The 25,779-nt window shown below is 37.2% G+C and overlaps 1 protein-coding gene across 1 annotated transcript in view; it reads right to left on the bottom strand.

The window, feature by feature from the left end:
- Nucleotides 1-25,779, bottom strand: part of DLGAP1 (DLG associated protein 1) — a 326,853-nt gene that overhangs the window by 119,921 nt on the left and 181,153 nt on the right. The window contains exons 3-4 of the mRNA XM_065668051.1: nt 18,240-19,265; nt 4,467-4,681 (exon numbers count right to left, since the gene is read on the bottom strand). Of these exons, the coding sequence (XP_065524123.1) occupies nt 4,467-4,681; nt 18,240-19,193 (1,169 nt within the window). The 5' untranslated portion in view covers nt 19,194-19,265. The remainder of the gene's footprint in view (nt 1-4,466; nt 4,682-18,239; nt 19,266-25,779) is intronic.

Raw genomic sequence — 25,779 nt, 5'->3', positions numbered from 1 at the left:
AGAAAAATGGCACAGTTTTCCAAAACAATATTATCTTTAGATCCCCATAAATATACAACTAGAAAGTACGTATGCTGTATCTGTTAGCACATAAAATATATAAGCCTGGATGTACACAAATAACATGCATGTCTTTTGAGATACTATTGTTGGAATGTCTCCGATAAAGTTAGGAATTGATTGCTTTATTGAAAGTATTACTCACCTATGCAATAAATCACAGGAATACATGCAGCTGTGATGAGAATACCTTGAAAATAAAGATTTTAAAGAAAAAAACCCTAATTTCTGTTTTCCCTTCTCTCCTTTTTACATGAATTCCACCAGTGCATCTCCAAAGTATCAAGATCATTGAAACTGTCAGTACACTGGTGATCAGAGAGAACAACTCCGAAAAAGGTTTATATAATCAAATATGAGTTCAAAGGAACAATACTGCAACTGCATATACCCCCAAATCCATGTAAAATGTCCACAAATGGAATACTTTACTTCAGCACTGTAATATTTTAGGAAAAATAAAATAGAACTGCAGAAGACTGAAGTGGCTGAGTCCCCAAAGTAGAAGAAATATTGAGTTAGGAACCATAATCTGAACCCGTATTTTAAGCAATGAGTGTGGATGTAGTGAGAAGAGGAAAGGGATAGAATGAAGTAGGAAAGCTATGGTAACGGGATCTTAGACCTCTTGTCCTCCACAGACATTTTCAGTCCTTTCCACATTCCTCATCTTTCAGGCTGGGAAAATGCTGCCATCAAGTAATATCTTGCGCTGACTCACCAGCTGCTTTGCCCACTTCAAGAGACTGTAAGGGACAGCTGCAGATCATTCTCTGCCTTGTCCAGAGAGATCTTCATAACGTTTGCTGGAACTTCATATCTTTCAGACTTCATTCTCTTTAGCAAACTTGGTTAAAGCTGGCCAACAAATTCAAAAGTTACTGGGAGGTGGAGGTGATAGGTTGGTGTGTGGACAGGCAGTGTAATTGCGTATTTTTCCCCAATGAAAATCAGGCTAAACATAACCAGGGAACATATAGATAGTGAAGGAATATGTCCTGAACCAAGCTGAGCTGTAATAGAAATGTCAGTTATCTGTTGCCTTCACCTTCTTTAGAAGTTAGCTAACCTATTTTCCATCTGCTTATAAGTGCAAGATAGATAAACTTTTGCCACTTTTTAGGAATGGGCAAGAAAACATCACTTTTCTTTTTTTTTTTTTTTTCTTTTCAGCTGGGTCAGTTTAGATAAACTGGACTGTTAAAGATTAAACACCAAGAGGATACTGCCAGCAAAGACAGAGAGAAAAAGCTGCTTACTTCCTGGTAGAATAATGAGAATGCAGCAGCGGAGGTGTGCATTTCAAGATCACAACAAGATGTGCTTTGTTCAGAATGGTACCACAGCATTTGACACATGTGCTGTAACCACACAGAAACCATGGCATGGGAGGAATGTTGTAGGAGGAAGATTGTAAGGTATAGCAAGAGAAATACCTCAGCAAAAACAGGAAAATAAATTTGCATTACGTAAAGGAGATATGACACAGTTGTGCTGTTCAAAAATTATTCCTTATATAAAAAGAAACATTGACAATAATGAAAATCCTTTCTTAGAAAAGTAGGCGCATGAGCAATAGTAGGTAGGTAGGTGGGAGGAACAGTGTGGGTTGTGAGACCAATATTAGACTTAAAGTACTCAGAGAGGAAAAGTCCCATAAGATGAAAAATCCTTTCAAAAACAGTGAAAGCAAAGGGGAACTTGTTTTTAAGTTGTTTGCTCTGCCGAAGACAAAAGTGAAGCCAACTAGAGACTGTATACAGAAAACAGAAACAATAGCAGAAAGTGCAGCAGATTCCTGACAATTACTACTGAAGAAACACCACTTTCAAAGGTGCCTTGTTCTTCACTGATGGAAAACACCATAATTAAAGGAGTGAAATACCACTCAGCTTTAAGGTGTTAATAATGTCCCATGAGGACAGCTAGGAAGTCCGCTAGTGTCACTAAAAGGCTGCTTGCTGATGAAAGTAGCTGTTGGCTCATTTCCTCAAGGCTCTTATTCAGGTGCAAATTGAACTCAAGTCAATAGTAAGCCAAGGAAATAATTTGATATCACACATTACACAATTGCTTGACGACCTATATTCAGTGAGTTAGGGGTCCTAATTTAAACTCTGGCTGACAGGCCAGCAAAACTCTATCACAGCTCACTCTCAGAGTAATCAGGGTAGCCCTGGGATGAACAAGCAATGTCATGGTCAAGGTTAATTCATGAAACTAAGGAAGTATGAAGAAATGCAAAAAAGAATGAGCTTAACAGAAGCCTTCAGTTACCAGAGCAAGTACTTGGCTAGTTCTTACCAAAAAAACCCCAAATTATGATGTTCAGCAGAAAAGAATAAAAGCAATGCATAATTATGTATTATACAATTTGTCTCTGAAAGTGGAAAGGTTTCAGAGGAGGAAATATTTCTCCAAAGTATCATCATGGATTAAAACAAATACTTCTACTTCATCCCAATTCTTGATGAAAAGTCATTAAAAAAGAAAAGTTATCTCATATTTTGTCCTCTTTTCTGTTTTACTACCATTTATAATTTTCTCCTTCCTTCCCCTATCCGGTGATTTACATTCTTCTGCATAGCTTCAAAACGTACATGAATTTTACAGAGCTCAGCTTAAAATCAAGCACATTCCTAAGAGCTTTCCTGAATAGGAAGGAATTAAAAAATATATATAAAATGAAGTATTTGTACAAGCACTTTGATGAATAACAATGACTTCAAAGCCAAACTCAAAAAGCTTCTGCTGCCAAAGCCCTCTGATCTAACATCCTCTGTGGGTGAACAGTGACATGCAGGACTTTTTATTTTCAATAATAACATGATATTCTTTTGAAAAATCTTATTTTTACAGAGAATAGGAATGACCATGAGCAAATAAACTCACTGTGATAGACTGTACTTCACATATATATTACAGAACTATGGAACATGTTTCTAAAGTCTCAGAAAGGATAAACTGTGCCTGACAGTGTGTCCATGCATAAAGCGTGGCTTTACGGAGTTTGTGATGGTACATAACATTCATGTTCACCTTGCAGAGGATGTAATAACTGATCTCAGAGGAGGAGTTTTGGCTCAGGAAAGGATGCGGTAAAGTCTGCTGGATGATGAGAGGAATCACTGGATCCCTTGAGCAAGCACCATCTAGCTTATGAAAATCCCTGTAGAGAATGAGACTGCTCTCTCCTTTGGACACTGACGGAAAGACAGGACAAACAATCTGTGGCTTCCCCCGAGACAAAGTCAAGCAGGCTGTTATGGGGAGCTACAATAAGTCTGTTTTATTTTTCTGCTGGTCTATTCATCAGTGATGTCAAGAGCATGACATTCTTAACAAGGATCAAACGCTTCTCTCTAAAATCTATTTTTCAGATAAGATATCTGGGAAAAAATGGGGTAGAGAAGGACAAGGAAGGCAGGAAGGAGAGGAAATTAATGAGGGTAACGCATAAGGAGTCTTTTGTCACCAATCACACATACTAGAAGAGAGATACAGTGCCTTTTTTTAAAATTCATTTTAAAACTACAGCCTTAGGCAAGTTATACTAAAATCAAGTTATTTTTGGTTCTGTGAACTATGATTCACTATTATAGCTCTGAAGTTTGCACAAGACAGACAGAAACAACTGTTGATTTAAATTCACACTACTTTCTTTTGCGGATATAATTTATTCTTTTGCTCTAGGGGACCTCTCCATTTTAGAATCATTTAGAATACAACACTAAACCCAAAATTATCCATTTGTGTAACTTTCATCAGAATTTAGGTGGCTCTTTGAAAAGGCCCAAATAAAAACAACACAAACTGACATTTAAAAAAAAAGAAACCATAATTATTCTTGACTTCCATAAATGATTTGCTCCTTCTCCCCACAGTTTTGGTTCTATTTATCCACAAAATACAGGGCAATTCTGAGTGAAGTAATGAGTGGAAACAATGGATTTGCTTATTTTCAGACAGTCATTGTTCTTTTAAACTAAATGTCAGATATTCTTTGTTGAGTTGCAAAGACTAGTTTAGGGCTAATTTAATATGTTGAATATAAATACGCAATCATGCAAAGCTTTTGCAGGACAAAACTATATTTCAGCAAGATGCTTAAAGAACAGACCTATTGTACATACCTGAATACTCACTTAACACTAAGAGCTTAAAATACTTCGCAAATTCAAAGCACAGGTAGTAGGGTCTCTCTTCAGAATAACATTGAAATACATTCCTAAACCTACTCTTGTTCAGAAAAAAACAAAAATCCCAACTGAAAATAAGCATGACCAAACATCCTTACATAAATACTTTCCTTAACTGGTACCCAGAAGCAAAGAATAGAAACAAATAGCAACAGAAACTATGTCTTAATGGAGAACTCTATATGATGCAGTAGAGCGCTGACTTACTTGAGGGTGGTGAGCTCTGTGAGGGATGGCTGGGTGGCCTTGAGATAGCTCTCTCTTCGTGCAGCGATCTTTGGGGATGGCTTTGGACTTGTGTCTGAGTCTCCACTGTCATCATCTCCCATGGCTTTGATGTAACTGCCACTACGCATTCGTCGGCAGGGAATCTCATCATCTTTCCCTCGTGGAGTGTATCCAGTCCATTCATCTTGAGGGACCTAAAGTGATAAACACAATTCTCTTATTAATACCTCCCTCCCTGATGTAATTGTACAGCAAAATTTGAACGTGCTAAACCACAACAGAGACATAACAAAACCTCTCATGGCCAAGGGCCTACTCTTAATCCCATTTGGCCATGGGTTGCTGCTTGCAGTGGAGGCCCACTTCTCCCCCTGCATAGTCACAAGCATCTCTGGAGTTCTTTGCTATTTTCCACTACTTATCTGGGAAGTTCTAGCTAATGTGCTGACACAGAAGCCTCAGTTAGGTCTAATGTTGGTTTTCATTAGAAGTATTTGCAAACCAGATCGTGCATTTTTGGTTTAGCTTAACAAATCAAACACCTCTGTGGAGGCAGAAAGGATTAAATACAAATCTCTATATCATAATCTTTTCAGACAGAGTGTGCACTGCTACACAGACCAGGATGACTTTGGTTCAAGATAGATTAGTGGAGCTATGCACTAATCATCACAAAAGTAGGTTTGCAAGTGTGAAATTATACTATTATTGCTTCTATAGCATAATTAGCACCACTGAACACCTGCCAGCTTGCAGGGATCCTCCTTTTGAATTATGTTAGCCTGAGTGTCTGAGTCATACAACTCTATTCCCTTCTTTTTCTTCTTGATGTACATTATTTCTCTTAATCTGAAGCAAGTGCTATCCATTCCTTGCACCAGAAATCTGGAACACTGGGAATGTGCATTCATGAGACTTTGGAACATAGCAAGAGGACAGTTCAAAAGCACAGTGCTTGCCCACCCACCCTGTCCTCTCCTCGGCTCTTGGAGCTTCTGGCCATTGTAAACCAACACCCTCCTCCTTCATGTAACAGCAGAAACAACATGCAGTGGAGAAGGGTCCTTGAAGGAGTTGTCCTAAAGTTATTTTCCAGAAAGCATATTTTTATAACAAAGGTGAAACTGCAAAAAGGCTTTTTAGTTACACATATTTTGTGTTTGATTTAAATAAAAGTAGTTGTGAACTTTCAGATTGCTATTTTTCTGATTTTTAGTGAATCATTCTCCAAAGCAATCTGTAGCTACAGCGCTCAAAAACCCCTACAAGCCATATTAAGACAGGAGTCTCAGGTCTAAGTTGCTAGAATTTCTCCTGCAGCGTATGAATAATAGCATCTACGAGGATAATCATGGCGTGCCTCTTTTCTATGGAAATTTTGTTCTTCAACAACATCCATCTTCTGCTGAATGTCTTGTGTATCAATTGCTTCACAGACTACAGCAATAGCATTTACATGCCAGCTTGTTTAGAGAACCAAAACCGAAACACTGGATTGTTTGCTAACAGCTTAGCTGTTGATTCCCACTACAAACTTAAACCTAAGTCCAGATGCTTTAAGGCCTTTCAAACGTTACTGTCAATGTAGGTCAAATTTTTATGGCATTTTATCCATCTACACTGATATAAACTGCATTCCACACAGCCACTGTGCTACACAAATGAAATAAAGACATTTAATGGTCCTAAGCATTCATGGATTTATTGATAATCATAATTAATTAACCAAACTATTCATAAACCATGTCACTGTTTTGTTTCCTGCTGATTTGAAACCCAAGACCTTGCCAACTTTCTTCTTTCATTTACTCTTCTTTTTACTGCATCATGATTTAGGTCAAAGTAATTGAAAAAAATACACTTAAAACACTTAAAATTTTCTTCTAGTAAAGGTTAGGACTCTAAGAACTGCAGTATTACACTGAACCCGCTGAATATAGGACTCTGACAAATTTCTGTGTGCAATAAAAACCAAATGAACGAATGAACAAACAAACAAGCAAACAAAAAGCAGTTCCAATTCCATGGTTTCTAAGTTTATGTTTAGACCTCAGATCTGGAAAGTTAATGCTTTCTTGGTGTGTATACATCTGTATACAAATGAAGATAGTATTTGGTAGTGGGTTTGATTCCATTTGTGATATAGAAGAGTATGGAGAATTTTATACTCCTCCTGTAGCCATTTATGACAGCCAGAGGATAATATTTTTTTCATCTCTCATTCTTGCAATGGCTCTAGGCCAACAGCATCATCAAACAGTGGAAATACAATTCTATATTCATACCACTTCTCACATATATTTTGGAACCTACAGCTCCTGCTTCTCAGCTGTAAAACCTCAACTTTTCCATTCACTGACATACAAAAAGAAGTTAACACACGCTTAGTAAAATCAAGCTCTGCTGACATTTTGATGACATGTTCAGGCCTTCGGTCAGGAGTTTAAAACCTGCAATAGTGTATTTCCAATCAGTTTTCAGGCAGATACTAGATAGCTAAGTCATATTATGTAGGGAATCTGTAAATTCTCTGAGGACATGCACTTTAATCTGTTTAATATTATATTCATTATACTTTAACCAGTTAAAGATCTGTGCTTTTTCTCATGAAACTAAATAAGTGAATTAATCTTTCATGCACTAAATGGGATATGTTAGTATAATGTTAAAGTTGGTGTCTTTGAGAAAAAGCGGTGTTAAAGTTACAATGCTCATACAGCACCTATAGTTCAGGCAAGTTGAACACTTGTGGTTTGACGAAATAACAGACATACTGTCAGATGTAATGCTGTAGTTTATAGGTGACAAGTGATGAGCTATAGTTGCTGCAAGCACCATAACCCTTGAATTCTTAAGTTCTGTTATCAATAAGTCCATACATAAGTACAATATCTTTTTTATCCCCAAAACTTCTCCAAATAATTTAGATACAATAGGCTAGGTTTTGAAAGCTGGTTGCAATGAATTCTGCACAAAACTTCCTATTTATTCACACAAACACTGTGTGCCATGATACGCATTGCTCTAGCCTCACAATGTAAGATGTGATTGGAAGAAAGTTTCCAGTTTGAGCTCTGCTCACTCTGTGAAGTGAGCAACCACCGAAAACCAGCATGCTAACTTTTTAGCAGCTCTTCCACCTTTTAAACACTCTAGAAGAAATAGAAAGCTGAGCCGGTCACATATGGACCAGCAACAAAGCAGTCTCAGGGAGTGCCACAAACCTGGGTGTTTTTTGTACTGGAAGTCACTTTCACGCCCAAACCTAAAGGAAATAATATAAATGCAACCCAAATTCCATTACCACATTATGGTTTTAAGGGTAAACTCTCTACAAGCCAAAGAGAAAAGGATGGCTATGGTTATGGTTAGGAAAAACATCCAGATTTAGAGAACTGGCTAAAATATCAACCCAGATACGCTTCTAATTTCAGTTAACACATTGAGGAAGTTGGAGTGCTTGTGTGAATTCTCTTGACTGCTTGGATATAGCTGAAGTGGAAGAATGTAATGGATATTTGTTAAAAGGCTATTTTAGTTAAACAATTTGACCAGTTTTCTTGCAGATATTTAAGGCTGAGTGGGACTCTCTCTCTTTTTTTTTTTTTTCTCCTTTTTCTTTTCAGTAAGGTTTCAGTATTTAAGAGAATATTAGGGAAGAAATTTGGGTCCAGTTCCCTTTTATTTTATTTCATTTTTAAAAGAGTCATAAACCCCGATTTCAGAAATTTGAGTAGGAGAAATCAGTAAGACATCATGTAACTTGTAGAGAGCAACTGCAGTACTACTTTAGAAGTAGTAGATTTTTGCTTTGGCTATTAACAGTTGTAATACTTGTCACGAAAGGATCTCAGAGCACTGTCTGTATTATTCGAGTAAGACAAACAAGTCTTAGGGCTTAGCATTTCCTTTCATTGTACCTATTTTGCTGTTTAAAAAATACAGCCAAATACAATAATGTCAACACTTTAATATTTCTGTGCCTATAGTCAAATGCCTCAAGCAATATCGAGTAAAAGAAGTGACCTGATTTTCAGAGAGCTTTCTCTGGTTCCTAAAAGAAATGGCTGAAACAACTCATGCAGACAATGCAATTTGCTGTCACATACAGTGCTTCATATCATGGGAAAAAAATAAAACATAAAGCCTTCTCAAAACCGCAAATTGTGAAAATAAAATTGATCGCATTATTTCGTGCATTCATTTTCTATACATATGGTACTAAACACTGTGTAGTGTGTTTCCTTCTGTTGATTTGGAAAATGCTGGGAAAAGGGCCTATGTGAACCTCCATCTCTTTTATTTTTTTCAGTCAGGAGGTCTGCACAGATTTTCCCACAGGCTCTTACTTTGAATCACCACTATTATGTCTTGCAGGGTCACGTACTATATTGCACTCAAGTGCGTATGTACAGTATCTACTGCCTTAGAGGATTAATGGCATTAAGACAGACATACCTGAGATAAAGCTGTTTCATGCTTTTAAGAAAATCATATTATCCAATTACCTTAGCAATACCATTGTATCAGTATCAGATCATCAAGCAGGAACATCACATGCCTGATTGTTTTTACTCTCAAGAAAAAGGGGAAGAGCTAAACTAAGATCTAACAATGAACTTTTTTTTTTTTTTTTTGTTAAAATAGAGCTATTATTATTCATACTATTGAAATAATAGAGATCCTGGAAATATTTCATTCTGCAAATGATCTTTAAGATCGTTTACAATTCTTTCTTTACAAGCATAAAAATCAAGAGTGCACTTCACTTACACAAAAAAAAGCACAGTGAAATAGAACACATTATTACTTGAAAATACACAAAAAATACTCAGCTAAGGCCTCTGAGCCAGGCAATTTACTGAAACTTGAGACTTCAGCATACACATTAGTAAAATGTTTGTTAAAGTATGAAAGCTAAGTCTGACTCTAGTTTCTTTCTTCTGATTAAATGGTAGATAGAGGATTCTTTTGCAAACAGAACAGGCTATACAGATAACACACTGCCACCAGCCAACATTTTATCTAGATTCAGGTTCATTTAGTGTATAGATTACCTGTCCTGACTTTTAAATTTGTGTTGCTCTGGAACTGTTTGCACTTCATCATTATCCAGGCTGGAGTGTCTCATCGATTCCTTTAATACATTTTTTGATATGAAGGAGCTGGATTTTTCTAATAGACAGTCTAGGTCCCCAAATAAAGAAACTAAGTAAACAGGCATACTATCTCCCCACTTTTCTAACATTCATTTCAAAAGCTCACACATAGTGGTATGTGAAATAAACCCAGAATGTAAAGACAAAAGTAAACCCCCATTTTTTATTCCATTTCTAAACAATAAAATTAGAATATCTAGTTTCCTTCTCCCCCCCCCCCTCACACCCCCCCCCCCCCAAATTGTTGAACTTACTTACCTTACTGGATGAAATAGCAAACAGACTGCTTCTATAGCAAATTAAGTTCATTACTGATCTCTAGTTTGATTTGGTTTATTGCAGCTGAAATCATTAAAGCTTCTCCCTGTGCTTTGCCAAAGCAATGTGGATGACTACAGAAGTAAACACAAGGACTGGAAGGAGTGGCTAACCATCGCTCACAGCAGTAGACTTGTAACTTTAGCTTTCTATTAGTATGCAAATACTTAATGAAATGAAATCACACAACTGAAGAACAATGCTTAATGACTGCTCAGTGCAGATTTTCAAACCCATGTAATTTGGTTTTCTTAGCCGTTATTATGCCTCTTCTGCGTGCTGTTAAGGAAGTTTCAATTGCCATCTTCCACTCACTAAGCCTATTCCTAGCACTCATGAATACTGAATTAATCAGACCAATAAAGATGAGCAGCATTTCATTCTATCAGTGTGCATGTATTAAGAATCATTGAAGTATGCAAAAAAGGGGAAGCCTTAGAAATCTTAAAGAACTATATGTTTAATAAACCTCATGAGTTTGCTAAAAGGCAGATAGGAAGGTTGCTTCTATTTAGGACAAACTTAATATGCGTAGTATCTGCATCACCACTTGTTTTAGCTTGTACAATTTCAGCAATCAAGTTCTATTATAAATTAATTTCATTTAGCTGACTCTATGTTTTTTATACATGAACAGCATTAACAGCCAAAAGACCCTGTCCAAGATGGAACATTTCCTCAATTCTAAATGCCTGCACCTTGCATCATACCTGAACAAGCAGTTCAAAGAACTGCAATCTTCCTTCGCATAATAAGAGTTTGGAAAGTCTGCTAAAACAGTATAAATTCTCATATAGCAAGTCAATAGACAAAAATTCTTCAAATACTGCTCCAGTGTATGATTTTCGTTCATCAAAAGGTGCCTTGACCACTAGCTTGGCAATCTGATTCACATCCTGTTTTATGAAGAGGAATGTGGGTCTCCTACACAAAACAACCACGTCTTGATTCCAGATAAATTTTCTCCTCCTGCCTTATGCATAAAAATCCAACCAACCATAAAAAGGGCCAAGTGGATACAATGATTCCAGCCAAGGGCCTTGCAAGTTTGCCACCACCAAACGCATTCTGCAGAAAGGAAGCCAAGCACCAATTACCACATCTATTAGCTGAAGGAAACATAACTGAAGGTCATATAGTAGCAAGACTCTTGGTCAGGACCTGAAACTAGAACTGCTTCAGTAATACCCATGGATAATCGCTCTGTGGCAGAGGGCAGACATTTATTCTTATCTTTCTCGATTCCATTGAAGCTTTCAGTGCAGTGGACTATAATGAGATATGGCTCCTTGCCCAAGTAAGGATGACAGGATGACTGTTAACATGAATACCCGTCCTTGACAGGACACTTTCAATCTCTAGCAATGGAGAAATGTTCCCTCACTTCTAGGTACCTTATTTTGGAGCAAATCAGTTCTCTCCCTTATCACTTCAGCAGCTGTATACAGTGACTAGTTGGCATCACATCCCAGTATTGATAAATAAGATGTCATTTTACCTTTCTTTCATAACACATGTCCACAAGCCCATTATCAATCAGCCAGCAGGAAACTGGCTTGTGGATGGAGAACGTGTAGCTGAATCTGCATCCTTGGGAGAAAACTGTTTTTGATGGTGGGGAGAGCATTTTGAGAAACAGCCCTTATACTGTTTCTGTTGGTTGACTGTAACTGGATGATCTCTGGTGCTTTGCTAATGTTGTGCTCTCACAGAGAGCAGCTGTAAGTAATGCACTTAAGTTACCATTTCCAGCTGGCTATTAGCTTCTGTCAAATTTATTGGACAGTGGACAGACTTTACTGAAACTTCCACAATGCTTTCTTTTGGAATACAACAATGAAATACACCTGCGTAAGAAGCTTTCATTCAGTCCTTAGGAAACTTCCCTGGTTTCAGAACATTACAGCATGCCTTCTCAGTGACTCCAAATTGTCACACTCTACAGTAGTGTCCCACTGGATACCAAATCAAGGCCATGGCCTTGACTCTCATCTGCTGGAAACTGAATTGCTAGAGACCAGGAAATCTCACAGATTTCCTACCAAGGTGATTGACAGGCTGGGGTTATGTCACTAAAGCAAAATAAAACACAAACCTATTTGCATAGAACACTCAGAGATAATTCAGAGACTGTCTCTGGAAGCCCTCCACCAGAACTGTCACAGTGTCTTATCCAACTGCAATGCACATTGCTTAGCCTTTGATGAGAGAAATACATTATACATCAGAAGCCCAAATGAGACAGTCCATTGCACAGGCTGAAAGGACAAACAGTACACAATGAATTCATGTTCCTGTTGCTTAATTCACTAGTGACAGAAGCTCAGTTGTGCAAAAAGCAAAGCACAAGAGCATTTGTAAGGCAGAACAGAAACTGTGGGCAGCTGCCCCCGGCTCAAACCACTCTTCTAGCACTGTAGTATGTCCCCACTCAAGATCTGTACTTCTTGAAACAAAAGCAAACAAACAAACAAAAACAACCCAATAACTGGATATAGAGGAAATAGTACTCATGGCTTTGCACTGACTGTGGAAAATATATCACCTCTCAGTATTTTTTTCCCCACCTACTTTGCATATCTCCACAATAAAAGTTAAGGATTTCAGACTTGGATGCAGACTGAAATCATCCTCTTTGCTGAGCTTGATTTGCCTTGAAGATTTTTTTCTTTTTTTTTTTTTTTTTCTGGTGAAGTTACTGAAAAGAATAAGATCAGAACACTCCAGATACTTAAGGGTTTTGAAAGGAGTCAGATCCAGGACTGAGTCAAATCTTATCCACAAAGGAACTGAAATCTGCATCAAATTGTGTGCAGCCATAATTTTCATAAACATTTCTGACAGAACAGTATATGTAGCATAGTGTCACCTGAGTATGCTGCTGGATCCTATATATGGGTTTGTATGCTAGCAACACAAAACAGGGATACAGCTGCAAGAATTAGGTTCATTAATGGATGAGCTATTAGAACGTAGGGATGTTAACATAATGAACCAACAGGAATTCAAGTTAATCCAAAAAACTAAAAAAAGTAGTGCTGGTATACTCAATACTAAGAAGCTACAGAATGGTTATAAAACTAAAGCATAGAAAATTATTACCTAAGGAATATGGGCAGATAAAATTGCAGCTGAATGTTAAATACTGCCACTGCTGTAGAACAGCTCTTAGTGCTTAGGTGGCCCCCATTACTGCATTACTCAGACACCAAAGGTCAGTCCATGCTTCAACTAAGTGAATGAGAACATAGTGAAATACGTGGCAAGATCATGCCCACCAATTCAGCTGACAATTTCTTTTTTTTTTAAAAAAAGTAAATTAAAGGACTGCAAAGACGAGGAGGGTGGCTATATGGAAATACTCTCCTACATATTTGTCTTAATATATCAAGGGTAGGATTCTTAATATAGCAATGAGTAGATTTGCAGGTAGGCTAAATAACCAAGATATAGGTTCAATGGAATTATTTGTTATTAATCTATTTTTTGTAAATAAGCTGTTTCGTGTTTAATTTCTATTTTCCAAGTGCACACACATTTTGTAACTTTATTCATTATTCATATTACCCATCTCGCAATTTTAAAGCTGAAGTAAGTTGCTTTCTGTGAATGACACTTTTTCAATTTTAATATTCTTAGACATTAGTTTATTTTAAAATTCATGAAAATCTAGAAATCTCCAAACATTTTTAGGATTATTCCATACCTGGAAGCTGGCCTAGAATACATTTTAACATTTGACATTTTATTTCACAATTGTTCAAATTGGTTCACCAGCTTTACTGAGAAGTATGTTTCATATGAGCTCAGTAAATTAATGTTAAACTTTTACCTCAATATACTTTGTAGTTCTGACTAGAAAAATTAAGGGAAAATAATGTATGCTTCATTCAATTGCAATTCATAATGAAATAAGAGGAAAAAAAGGCAGGTCTTTTGGTATATGAAAAATGGAAGATCAATATTAATGAATATTGAAATACAACTTACATATAAATACATATAGAGGGAGATACTGAAACTGTAATATGAATACGGTAGTTGTGACAGAAATACAAGCATTACAAACAAGGAAAAAGTAAAGATAAATTGAAAATGCAGATAGACTTGCGCACATAAGCCCAGGATAACTGTTCTAACATAAATTTCTGTGCCATAAGGATAAACACTCTGTAAATGCCATACTGCATTTAAAAAAATCATACAACAGATATTGGTCCTTATTAGCACTCTGACACAGGGTGATGCCCTCTATTTGGCTGTCCATGGACACAGGCAGCAGAAAGAGGTTAGGATTGAGCAGTATCTCCTCAGAACCTGGGGACACGCCTTGTCTTCAGAGTGGAAAACAAGTCACTTGAACTATTGTGTCTCTTCACACTGCACATTATACAACAATGCACATTACAATCTTTGCAGAGGAAACTGAGCACAATATGAACAGAGCCCTTCTTCACCAGAAAATATTTATTACACCCAGAAACTTGGCTTATATATATTTTTTTTTATAGCATTTCTCGCAGTCTCCCACCAATGGACAAGTGATGGAAATATGGAACTCAGATGACTGCACCATCACCCTCACCTACTGCTCTTCAGTTTTCAGAAGTAAAATCTCAGCCTTTCATCCTCTGACACAATTGACTTGAGCCTCATCAGATGGGATCAAAAGAAAACATTTGACTGACCCACATAAGAAGAGGAATAATACAAAAAAAGTCATCCTTTATTTTTATCCATTTTTTTTAACTAATGGACCAAGGACAATCAGAATAGTAATTATCAGGGAACACTGAATGGCAGAACTATAATTTGAAACAAACTCTGCAGTATATTGGATACTCTATTAGCTTCAACAATCATGAATTCATAGAAGACAAGAGTGTCAAAAATATCTACCTGTGTATTAGACCTTATTGTTCACAGAAAAGACTGCATTTTGTCTTCAATAGTTTTGTTTAATTTTATTTTCTTCCAGAGAGGATACCAGAGAAAGAGAGGCTGTGCACTGCTTCATAAATTATTCTCTCAAAGGACCGAATGAATTTTGAAGAATTTTAAGGAAACACAAACAATTCCTTCTCACCTTCCTTCAAATTAGTCCAACTGTAAACCTGAATAAAATAAAAGAACTTTCCTGAAGTAAGAAGCAGCTCAAAACTAAGGACTTTATCTTTCTACTATGCAGCTCCTCATTCTTGAAAGGAGAAATAAAAGAAAACAGAAAAATACAACTTCATTCCCAAAACGCAGGTGAGAGGAAAAGGTTTGCTTGACAGTCTTTAGACTAGTTTGGGAGCTAATATTTCTTTCTGGAGATGCACAGTGTTGAGACAAGCCTCCCCTAGACCGCCAAGGACAGACACTGTGCCTCAGCACCCAAGCTGGAAGTGGAGCCTGCCAGGGTAAAGGAAGACTGTGCAATGCAGGAGGGCTCTGCACTCAATCCAAATTCCAAACTATGAGAAATAAGCCCATCTGTAACACAAACTACTGCCAACTCCTTCCACAGAACAGTTCTGTGGAAAATACCACACTAAGTGAGATAATTGTTTGTTATTTCTATGTCTTTACACTGAGAATTCATCCAGATACTTTAGTGATAAAAGCCTTTACAAGCAAATGTGAAGTCAATGTTGTCTTTGATCTCTGACAGATCAACCAGGATAAAGAAAATTCTGAATACCCAGTGTTGAAAGAAAGTCACTCCTTCATTGAATTCAGATACTGTAACAAGAAGAGTTTCACATGAACAAAACAGTTGCCTCTTTCAAGGATCAGAGAGTTTTTATCCTGGACTATAAACAACAGCTTAAATAGAGTTGATAAAAGTATCTATTTAACAATTAGTGAGTTAAATAAAGCAACAAAGCATCATCATAATAACAAAATTAAATTATTAGAGTTTTCCAGTTTTGCCAAGAATTTGAAGCTTTAATTTCATTTAGTGCATTTCTAATGGTTCCAACATAGGACACCAGCTTTTTGGTATGATGATGAGAAGGTCATCGGGAAAATAACAGATATACAGAATACTTCTGCAGCCTACTAACGGAGTAATACTCTGCTCCAGTTAATATATAATCATACTGCAGGACAGCCAAAAGGCCTCAATTAGGTTCTGAGCCCCATTGTGCTAGGCACTGTGAAAACACAAAAGGGAACAAAGTCCAAGCCCCAAAGGGCTTGTAGTGTAAAAAGATTAGTGACAGTGAAGAGAAAGGCAGTCCGATGCATTCAAAATAGACTGACTTTTTAATACCTATATCCATGTGTCATCCTTTCAAGTTGCCAATAGAGAAGAGTAATCCTGACCTGCTTTCTCAAATCTACCCTACTGTGGATATTATTTCCAATGTTAATCAAAGTCTGGCTAAGGTTTTCCATTTATTTATTTATTTATTTATTTATTTATTTATTTATTTATTTATTTATGATTTCAAAACAGTTATATTTCTCTGGCTTTTACTAACAAGCATACAGTTAGAAAAAAAGAAATTAAATGAAAGGAAACCCAAAATAGAACTACCAGGGAGAATGGAAAACACAGCGAGAATTTACTTATTTGAATTCCTGCCCTTCTCAATTGTTGGACATATTTTCACATAGACACAGATAGTGTCCTCTAATTCCACTTCAAGAGTCTATTCCTGTCAGTTAAACATTATCTAAAAGTCCCTATGGAGGTGTTCATTTAAAGCTGATGCTGGCACAGTTTTTCGCTCTTTTCTAGCCATCTGGTCACATACTGAATTGTCAGCTATTTTCTCTAAACCTGAGAGGAAGACTGAAAGAGTAAACAAAAACATCAACAAAAAGCAACCTCAGGGTATAAACTAACCACAACAATCAAGGCTAAATTGCAGTTTCTTCTCACTCACAGATTTCAGACAAAAGAGACTTAAGAGAAAAAAACAACCCAAAACTCAAACGGTTGCAACCCGAAGCTATTTTGACACCCCCCCCAAGTCCACATGCACAGCTGCAAACACACCAAGCATTCATATTGCCCCCTCTCCCCCTAACCCATTCTCCCAACAACTAATAGAAAATACAGAGATCCATTTCTTTACGTTTAAAACTTAGAATACCAGGGGCTGGCATTCAAAACTATTTTGCATGCCCTTCAATAAAACCTTTTAACATCAATTTTTAAATGTGGATGCCTCAGTCCTACGCTTTCTCTGCATACTGACTTAAACAACAGAATGTGGAAGCTGACAGCCTCATTAAAGCACCCATATGAGAAAACTTGCTACAGTTTCTATACAAATAGAGAAGAGTCCCACTACATTAAAATAAAACCAAATCATCTTAGCAAACCTCTTTTTTCCTCATGGTCTTCTCTCTTCTCTGAGCAACGTTGTTCCATCTTACACACACACTTAGATGTGCCATAAGTGCTTCGTTTAAAGTGCATAAAAGCTATTCACAGCTCTCCTAAGAATGAAAGAGTTTTAATATTTTCTGATCCATGTTCCTGCCACAAACATTCACCGGCAGTATGATAGCTCCAAGAGCAGACATCTGATTCTTGACATTTAAAGATACAATACTGGTGAAAATAGTGACGCTGTATTAACTGCAAACAGCTTGTGAGGGAGTAGGTGATGTACTCCTAAAATGTATAATCAGAACAAGTAATAATTTCAACCTTTTGATTTTTTATTTTTGACTCAAAGCCATGAGAAAGAGGAATAGCCAGACAAACAAATCTGGACACGTTACAATAACTGTTTTATGAGAACTTATATTCTATGGCAAAAAGGAAAGTAGGTTGTTTTCCTGATGGAGAAAGTATTAAGGTACATCAAAATTTCTCAAAAGGGTCTCAAAAGCTTTCATAATGAAATAAGCAGTAAATGAAGGCAAATCTTGAAATTACAGAAATCAAAGAATTTGTATCCTGGTTACATTTAGTTAATTGACATTGTAATGCTAAGCGCAAGCACTACAACATCAAATTCCCTATACCCCTACTGTGACTGCCTTATAAAGTCAAAAAGTATGCAGAAAGGTCTTATTTTTCCCACAGGAAAAAATTATAAGCCTGTTCCAACATGAACTGTTTCTTTGAAATACTGAACGCTCAGGGAAAAAAAAGAAAAAAAGGAAAGAAAAAGCAGGTTTATTTTTAATTTCAGCAGCTTTACCCCTTGTCTGATGATCAGTGACCTCTTGGGAAAGCTGAAATATCAGAGTAAACCTCCATCCCCCACAAACACCTTAGACACGGCAGAGCACAGTTAACAGTAATCAGTTCTCCACACTGTACCTGGAGGTACTGACATGACCGTTCCTGTTGACACGTCTCTGCTTTCACCACTGTCTGGTCCATGTTAACTGATGCTTTCTGGTAAACTTCACGGGCTCTGCTCACTGTTAATGTAGAGGACCAAGAGCTTTTCTTCATTAACTGGGAGTCCAAATTCACAGGCAGGTTTGCACAGGTAGAGCATTTGACATCATTATTGCTTCTGGATGACTTCACAGTATGTTCGCTAATAGTGTTATAGGCTTCCATAAAGTATTGGGAAGAAGAACGATCAGGGCATCTTCCCATGGTCATGACCCCACTGGGACCATGATAAATGCAAACATCATTGTCCAAGTTGTCATCTGAACTCCACCATCCTGATGCATTGGATCTGGGCTTACCTTCTGATCGCCTTTCTTTACTCTTGCTGCGCTTCCCATACCTCATCGTCTGCGACTCCTCTGGACTTGCTTTGCTCCCATTGACACTCCCCTTGGATGGTCCCTCCAGTGAATGCGACTTAGTAAAGAGCTTTTGGACAGAATGAACCAGATGCCTGATCCTCCCTGGGCTGTCACTGCGGTGCTCCATGGCAGTCCGCTTGTACTGCAGAGTGTGGTAGCCATCCCGATTCAGAGGCAGCTGCCGCTCAAACTGGTCCAAAAGGTTGGCAGGAATGCGATTTGTCTTGTTGGCAGTTCCATGGGGAACCAGAGCGCACTCATCCTTGAGTTCATGGTGGGAACTATAATGCCTCCTGGGAAATGTGCTGCTGGCAATCTGATCGTTGTAGGGCACCATGCACTCTGCCTGAAAAGAGTTCCTTTGAGTGTAGTAAGGGTGGTCTGCAGGATGGGGGTCCACCGGGTTTAACAAATATGGCTTCCTGTCTGGGTGGTGTGGCAGACTGTCACACGGAGGGTCACAGGCAACCCCATGATGATGACTACGGCTGCTAGATAATCCCTTCATCGTTGATGTAAAGCAAGTCCCAAAGTCATCTAATAAGTATGGCTATGCAACAGGGAGATCTCAGAGAAAGGCCTAAAAAAACGAAATACAACAGAAAACATAAGATATTCAAGATAAGAGAAAAATCAGCATGTGCATGTTTAGCATTGTTTCTTACTGTAATTGTAATAAACATTCTCTGACTATTCTTATCCCTTAATATTTGCCATGTCCAACATAGTGATAGGGGATACCTAAGCAATACACAGGAAAAGTATTTTTTCACCAGATGGAAAACATGCAAGAACATTATCTGATATGAAATTCACTATTGTTCATTAATTCACAACAAGGTAAGTATCACCACCTATACTGTAAAACTTTAGTCCTGAAAACATTCATGGGCATTCATGCTCATCCGCATGCTTTCAGAACCAAATAAATACATTAAAAAAGATCGTGTCCCTAATGGATCACTTCCTGGGTTACTCTAGACCAAATACTAAGTGTGGTTCAGTTAAGGTAAAACTGTTCTTTGTCTTAAATCCACATCTGTTCATGACAAAAGTGCAATTTACTTGATCTCCATGTTGTCTGCCTAGACCCTAAGCATCTCAAGACTATATGAAAACATTATTTCTGTAAGCTTTTTTCAAATTAAGAATAAAATAATAATACATGGAACTAACTCTGTCAAAATTAAACCAAACAAACTGTTTAATAACCTATATAATCAGGGTTGTTGTAGTTACTGTTTACTCATTCCTATTAAAAAATTAAATCTTACTCTGATAATGCATGGCTTGGTTTAATTTTCCATAAATTTTCAGAGTACCAAGCAGTGTTTAAATATCCCTACCTACTCCTGCTACCATTAGGGGAATTAGTATAGCCAAAACTTGCACACTGCTATAACAGTGTAAGGTACTTCAACACTCAACACTTGACTGCAGTTATTTGGCCTTGAAGTGACTCACAGTGTTATAGACTAATGGTTGCAACAATTTGAAAAGGAATTCTTCACTGTAAGTGATATAACCACCACCCTGTTTGAGGCCAGATGTCCTCATTTCAGCTCTCATCCTTAGCAAAAGTCTGGATGCAACTGCTACTGCAACCTCTGAGATGTTAATGCATAAATTATGCGGTTTTACATGTGGCAAAACATTCTCATGGTGCTGTCTCAGCTCCTGATGGGCAGAGGATCCTTAGAGGATGCTCTCTTATTCTGCACACAACTGAAATGGGAGTCACTCAACGACTTTATTCCTTTCCAGCATCAATAGTCGCATAATACTTTTGGAAATGTCACCTTTGAGATTTTTTTTTTTGAATGTGAATAGACATGTATCCACAGTTTTCCACTATGTTCCTCCAGTGTTCTCTCAGATAAAGTTCATGTTTTAAGAGGCTGTGGACAAGGTACGTGCTGGCAAATTCAGAACAAAGTTTTCTGAAATAGCACTAAGTTAATGTCAGTCTGGAAAAGCATGTTCTGCATTTCATCACAACAGGTTTTATGTGTTCTTCTGAATCTGTGATGAGCTGAAATGGAGGGTTTTTTTAAACACACCTCAAACCTACTGTGGATGTCCTGCATTTCTTTCTCCCTCACTGCATCCCTGCAATGCAGAAAACGTTCATTCTCAGGAGACTGAATTCCAAAAGAAAAGTTTTCAAAATACCACAAAAGGCACTGGAAATATTCCAAATGGATGAGCTCACTGGCTTACCTGAAGAATGGCCAAAGGCACTTTTAAAAGCACAAAAAAAAAAAAATATATTCAAAGAGCTGATTTGTCAGTTATACTGTAGTGACAATCCTTATAATTTCTAAAGAGCATTCTACATCCCAACAAACTCCTTTAAAAGTATGATCTATTAGACTGTGTAACAGAGAAAAGCCCAAAAGGATGTAGATCTATTACTTAAATCATTGAAAAGGTGATTTGACCAACAATATCCCATCAAGAGGCATACCAGTAAAGGATATAATGACCAAATAAAAATACTTGTGTCTCTGGTGTCTATGAATATCTTTCACATGTAAAGGTTTGTGAAAACAAAACTTCAGCCAGTTAATTTTCATTCAAATGTATTTAAATCCATTTAAATCGATAATCATGCAACAGTCCACAAGATGGTTGATAAATTATCTTAGGACTAACAATAGATTAGTGCACCATGTAAGATAAAAACAGTAAAACCTTGCCTCATAGATATGAGAAAGACATGAAGAAGTACAATGCAGTGGGGCATGCACAGAACCAGTGATTTATTTTCATTTTTTTATTATCTGAATGGCTATTAATTTTTTATTTTAGCATACTGTGGAAAAAGAGTATATGTAGACAGACAGAACTGAAAGGACCAAGCATTTACAGAGTAATGAGGTCATAACAGGCACAGGGGATGGCATGGAATTATTAAGAATATGCAGTCTTAATACATTGTTAGAGCAGAATGGCTTGGATGAGGAAACACTTATCTGACTTCATAGCAGCCTTCCAGTATGTGAAGGGGGCCCAAAAGGATTCTGGGGAGGGACTCTTCATTAGAGACTGTAGTGGTAGGACAAGGGGCAATGGGTTAAAATGTAAACAGGGGAAGTTCAGGTCGGATATAAGGAAGAAGTTCTTTACTGTGAAGGTGGTGAGGCACTGGAATGGGTTGCCCAAGGAAGCTGTGAATTCACCATCCCTGGTGGTGTTCAAGGCTGGGCTGGGCAGAACCTTGGGTGACACAGTTTAGTGGGAGGCGTCCCTGCCCATGGCGGGGGGGTTGGAACTAGATCATATTAAGGTCCTTTCCAACCCTAACTATTCTATGATTCTATGATTCTATGACAGATAGGCTAGAACAGAATAGTGTGGAACATTTAGAAGACAAATATGAGCTTTAAAGGTACAGGTATGGTTTGATCAATGACAGCAGCAATGTTACCAGCTGTGTTTTAGATGGACTGGCAATATAGATGCTAGAGAGAATGCGCAAGTAGTCTTAAAAAGTGGTAAAGCTTATGAAAAGTGTCATTTGTCTGTACAGAGAGAAAGGGACACGTTTTCCATAAATTGTGGAGGAAGACTGGTTAAGCACTCCTATATGAGCTTGAGTGGCAAGTAGGATGGTGGTAATGTTTAGGGGAAAAGATAACATTTAGTTCTACACCCATTTTGAGCCTGAGCTGTCAAGAAATCTTCCATGAGGAAGTACTGGAGAAAAAAGCAGAAAAGAGATAGGTTGATCTGCCTGAGAGGAATCAGATGAGCAGATACAGCGAGTAACAGAAAAAATATGCTTGTGAGAGCAAAAGATCACAGAGTCACAAAAAGACAAGGATAAATCTTTGCAGGAGCAGCAGATTGAAAAAGTGGGGGAAAAAGAAGTAGCAAAGACCAGAAAATTACAGAAAAACCCAACAGAAAAGGGAGTAACCAGCTGTGTAACAAAAAAGAGTAACAGTAAACGCTCTAAAACCTGTGAGAGATTGAAGTTCAGAGTAAATAAATGTTTATTCACAGCTCTCAGACTTCTGTATGCATTATGAGTTTTTTTCTGCTGAAATAGCATTGAAAACATTTATTTTATCATATGTCAATTGTGATAAAAGTCATGAGTATTAACGAGAATATATCTCCATTTTATCTTAACTATATTACTGCTGCTACATTATTGAATGCATAATGAATTAGAAAAAATCCCCAAGAACGTGCCATACTGCACCCTCCAGGAAGGGAAGAATAAGTATAATATATGCTCACTAAAGAAAGGAGTGGTGCTTTTCCTAAAATATTTAGTGGACAATTCTGCACAGAAAAAACCCAATGCAATTCCTAAATCACTTTCACACCTCGATCCTGCTTTAATATGTTCATATATGTCTAGAAAATAACCCCAACACACCATCCTACATAGCCTCTAGTTCCATCAGTATTTTTTTTAAATACAAATTTTTTTTACCATGATTGTGTTGGCTGAACCTATCAATGTTTAGTGATGAACTATCAATGTTTAGTGCAATTAACAGCTGAAGACAGGGCTATCTGATCATGCAATGAATAGCTGAGAGGAAGACAATTAAGATTTTTATTGCATTGATATTTTTTGGCCATACTAGGAACATTTAATTACTCATGAAATAAGGCAAGATAATTGATGACCATACTGCCTATTAATAAACAGTGGAATTAGCAATTCTGTGGACAGCAGACCAAACCCACTTGATGCAATAGGAATGAGAGGTTAAATAGACACAGCATTATTTAGCTGAAGAATTCTTATTACTTTCAACATTCATGTTGCATTTGCTTTTTTGTTTTGAGGATGCCCTGAAGGATACGAATATACTCATCCTTGCTGCTAACATGGTGTCCTTAATGCACAACAGTTTGCTGAAATAATTAAGTGGTTAGAAAAATATGTAACTAAATCTTACGTAATTAAAGTCAAAATGCATGCAAAATAACAAACCTGAATGCATAAATTACCTACACTTTACAAGCTCGATTTCCCTATACTGTCTACTCATGTGTTCCAAATTTATTCACAAAACACATATTCAAGAAATATATTCTTTCTCTCAGATATATGTGAAAACTTCTCTCTTTTGAAAGACGTACTGATATGCAACATAGCCCCTCTAATTTTATTTTACGAGACTGCAGAATTAAGTTTCTTATGTTTTTACTGGAAGCTGTGAAAAACAATTAGTTAACAAATGCTTTCAATAAAATAATGCATACATAGGAATATAGAAAGTAAGCAAATAATACAGGAGAATGTAGCAGGTAGTACAAAATGGATAATTAATAACTCAGAATGACTAATAAAATAAAAATAGTTTATGGCCATTAGCGACTTACAAACCTTCATAATTGGAGTGTCTTATGGGATCAGTATGAAGAGTCAACATTCATAATTTTATCTTTTTTCAATAATCTGGTTATGTTGTAGCAGTACAATATTTAGAGCAACGCAAAATCACAATATAATGTGTAATGATGTGGAGTGTAAGGTAAATAACTGCTAAGATAGATGACAGAATGGCCGTGATATCTATGCCAAGGTGTGCAGCTTAACTATAAAAATGCAAGTAAGGCATATATGAGAAACAGCCAAACATGTGCTTGGAATTCATATTAGATATATACAGAAGGAAGACAATGCAATTACATTATGTGTAGTTACCAACAGAGACACTGTAATACCCAACCCTAACCCTAACAGAGATGACCTAATGAAGCATCATCAGGACTACAGCACCTTAAGTCTAATATCCATGTCTGTTCAGAAAATGTGTGAATGATATCGACCTTTTGTTTTCATTTGGTGAACATGGGTCCGTTCAGTGAGTTAAGAGGATACTTCTGAATCCTTGGTTTTGTGCCAGGACCACAAACTGCCAGGCTGGCACACAGGTGAAAGGCAATGTAAAGACATGATGTCATGTATGTATAGCTTTGAGACAGGAAGGCATTTAATCATGCACACAAACTGAAACAGACATTTGGACCATATTGGTACTTACATCTCAGATCACAGCAGTCTTTTCAAAGAAATGCTGTGTTACTGTTCGAAGTGAGAGGACATAAATTGCGCTTTCTGGAAGTACTATTTCTGGTTGTGCTCCCATTTTATACTCGGTGGTAAACAAAGAGAGGTTCTAATTCCCATACTGAACACCAAAGATTCTCAGCATTTGCTTATTTATTTACTCACCCTCTATGTGAAGTTGCCAGGGAAACTCCTTTCCTCGAATCTCAGTCTTTACAAACACATGGAAGATATGCTGATGCTGAGAATCAAACTTCCAAACACTCCTCATGCAGCACACTGCTTTATCCCAAAGGTCTTGATATTTTACAGCCATTCTGTGTGGCCTTTCCCATTTATAAAAATTTTGACATTGATAAAAGGATACATATTCTAAAATGCCTGTCTCCATATAATTTATTAAAGGTGTTCAGAACAAAATGAAGTCTCAAATTATATTCCTAATCCATTTTGGCATGTAATATGAGAGATACTGCACTTTGGGTAAAACTCTCAAGGGGATGTCTGGCTTTTGCTTCCATGTCAGCAATCACACCAGGCAGGTGATACAATATAATTTAATCTTGAACTGTGGATGGGGATTCATAAAAGAAATGTTTTGGCCACTAACATAAACTCACTCCAAGGTCATGGGCAGATCAATAAGGGGGAGTAACTGGGGAAAAAAGTAATTAAACTCAAGAGGAATCCCTTTTGAATGGTACGCGTACAGAAAAAGCAAGAGAGGCATCCCACCCACGATGTCATAAAAATGGATTTTTTTTTTTTTTTAATTTTGTTTGTTTGTTTTTTCCATTTTTTTTTAGGTCTGCATCCAACATTCTTTAGTTTGCATATACTTGTGGTGGCAAGTTTCACATTTACATTTCATCACTATTTTCATCCACATGCTTTTGGTGAGCAACTGTGGTGGTCAGCACCAGGGTAATATGTGCCTTGCAGGTTTGGGCTTGGATTTATTTTCTTCGTCTCTGTGGCTAATAGCAAGTTGATTCTTCGCTAGGAGTGTCACTAAAAATGTAGTCACTAAAGGAACCTGACACGTAATTAATCT

This window comes from Lathamus discolor, chromosome 2 (genome assembly GCF_037157495.1).
Source record: "Lathamus discolor isolate bLatDis1 chromosome 2, bLatDis1.hap1, whole genome shotgun sequence".
Taxonomy (NCBI): domain Eukaryota; kingdom Metazoa; phylum Chordata; class Aves; order Psittaciformes; family Psittacidae; genus Lathamus; species Lathamus discolor.
Note: the sequence above shows the minus strand (reverse complement) of the source record. Positions and strands in the feature narration are given on the sequence as shown.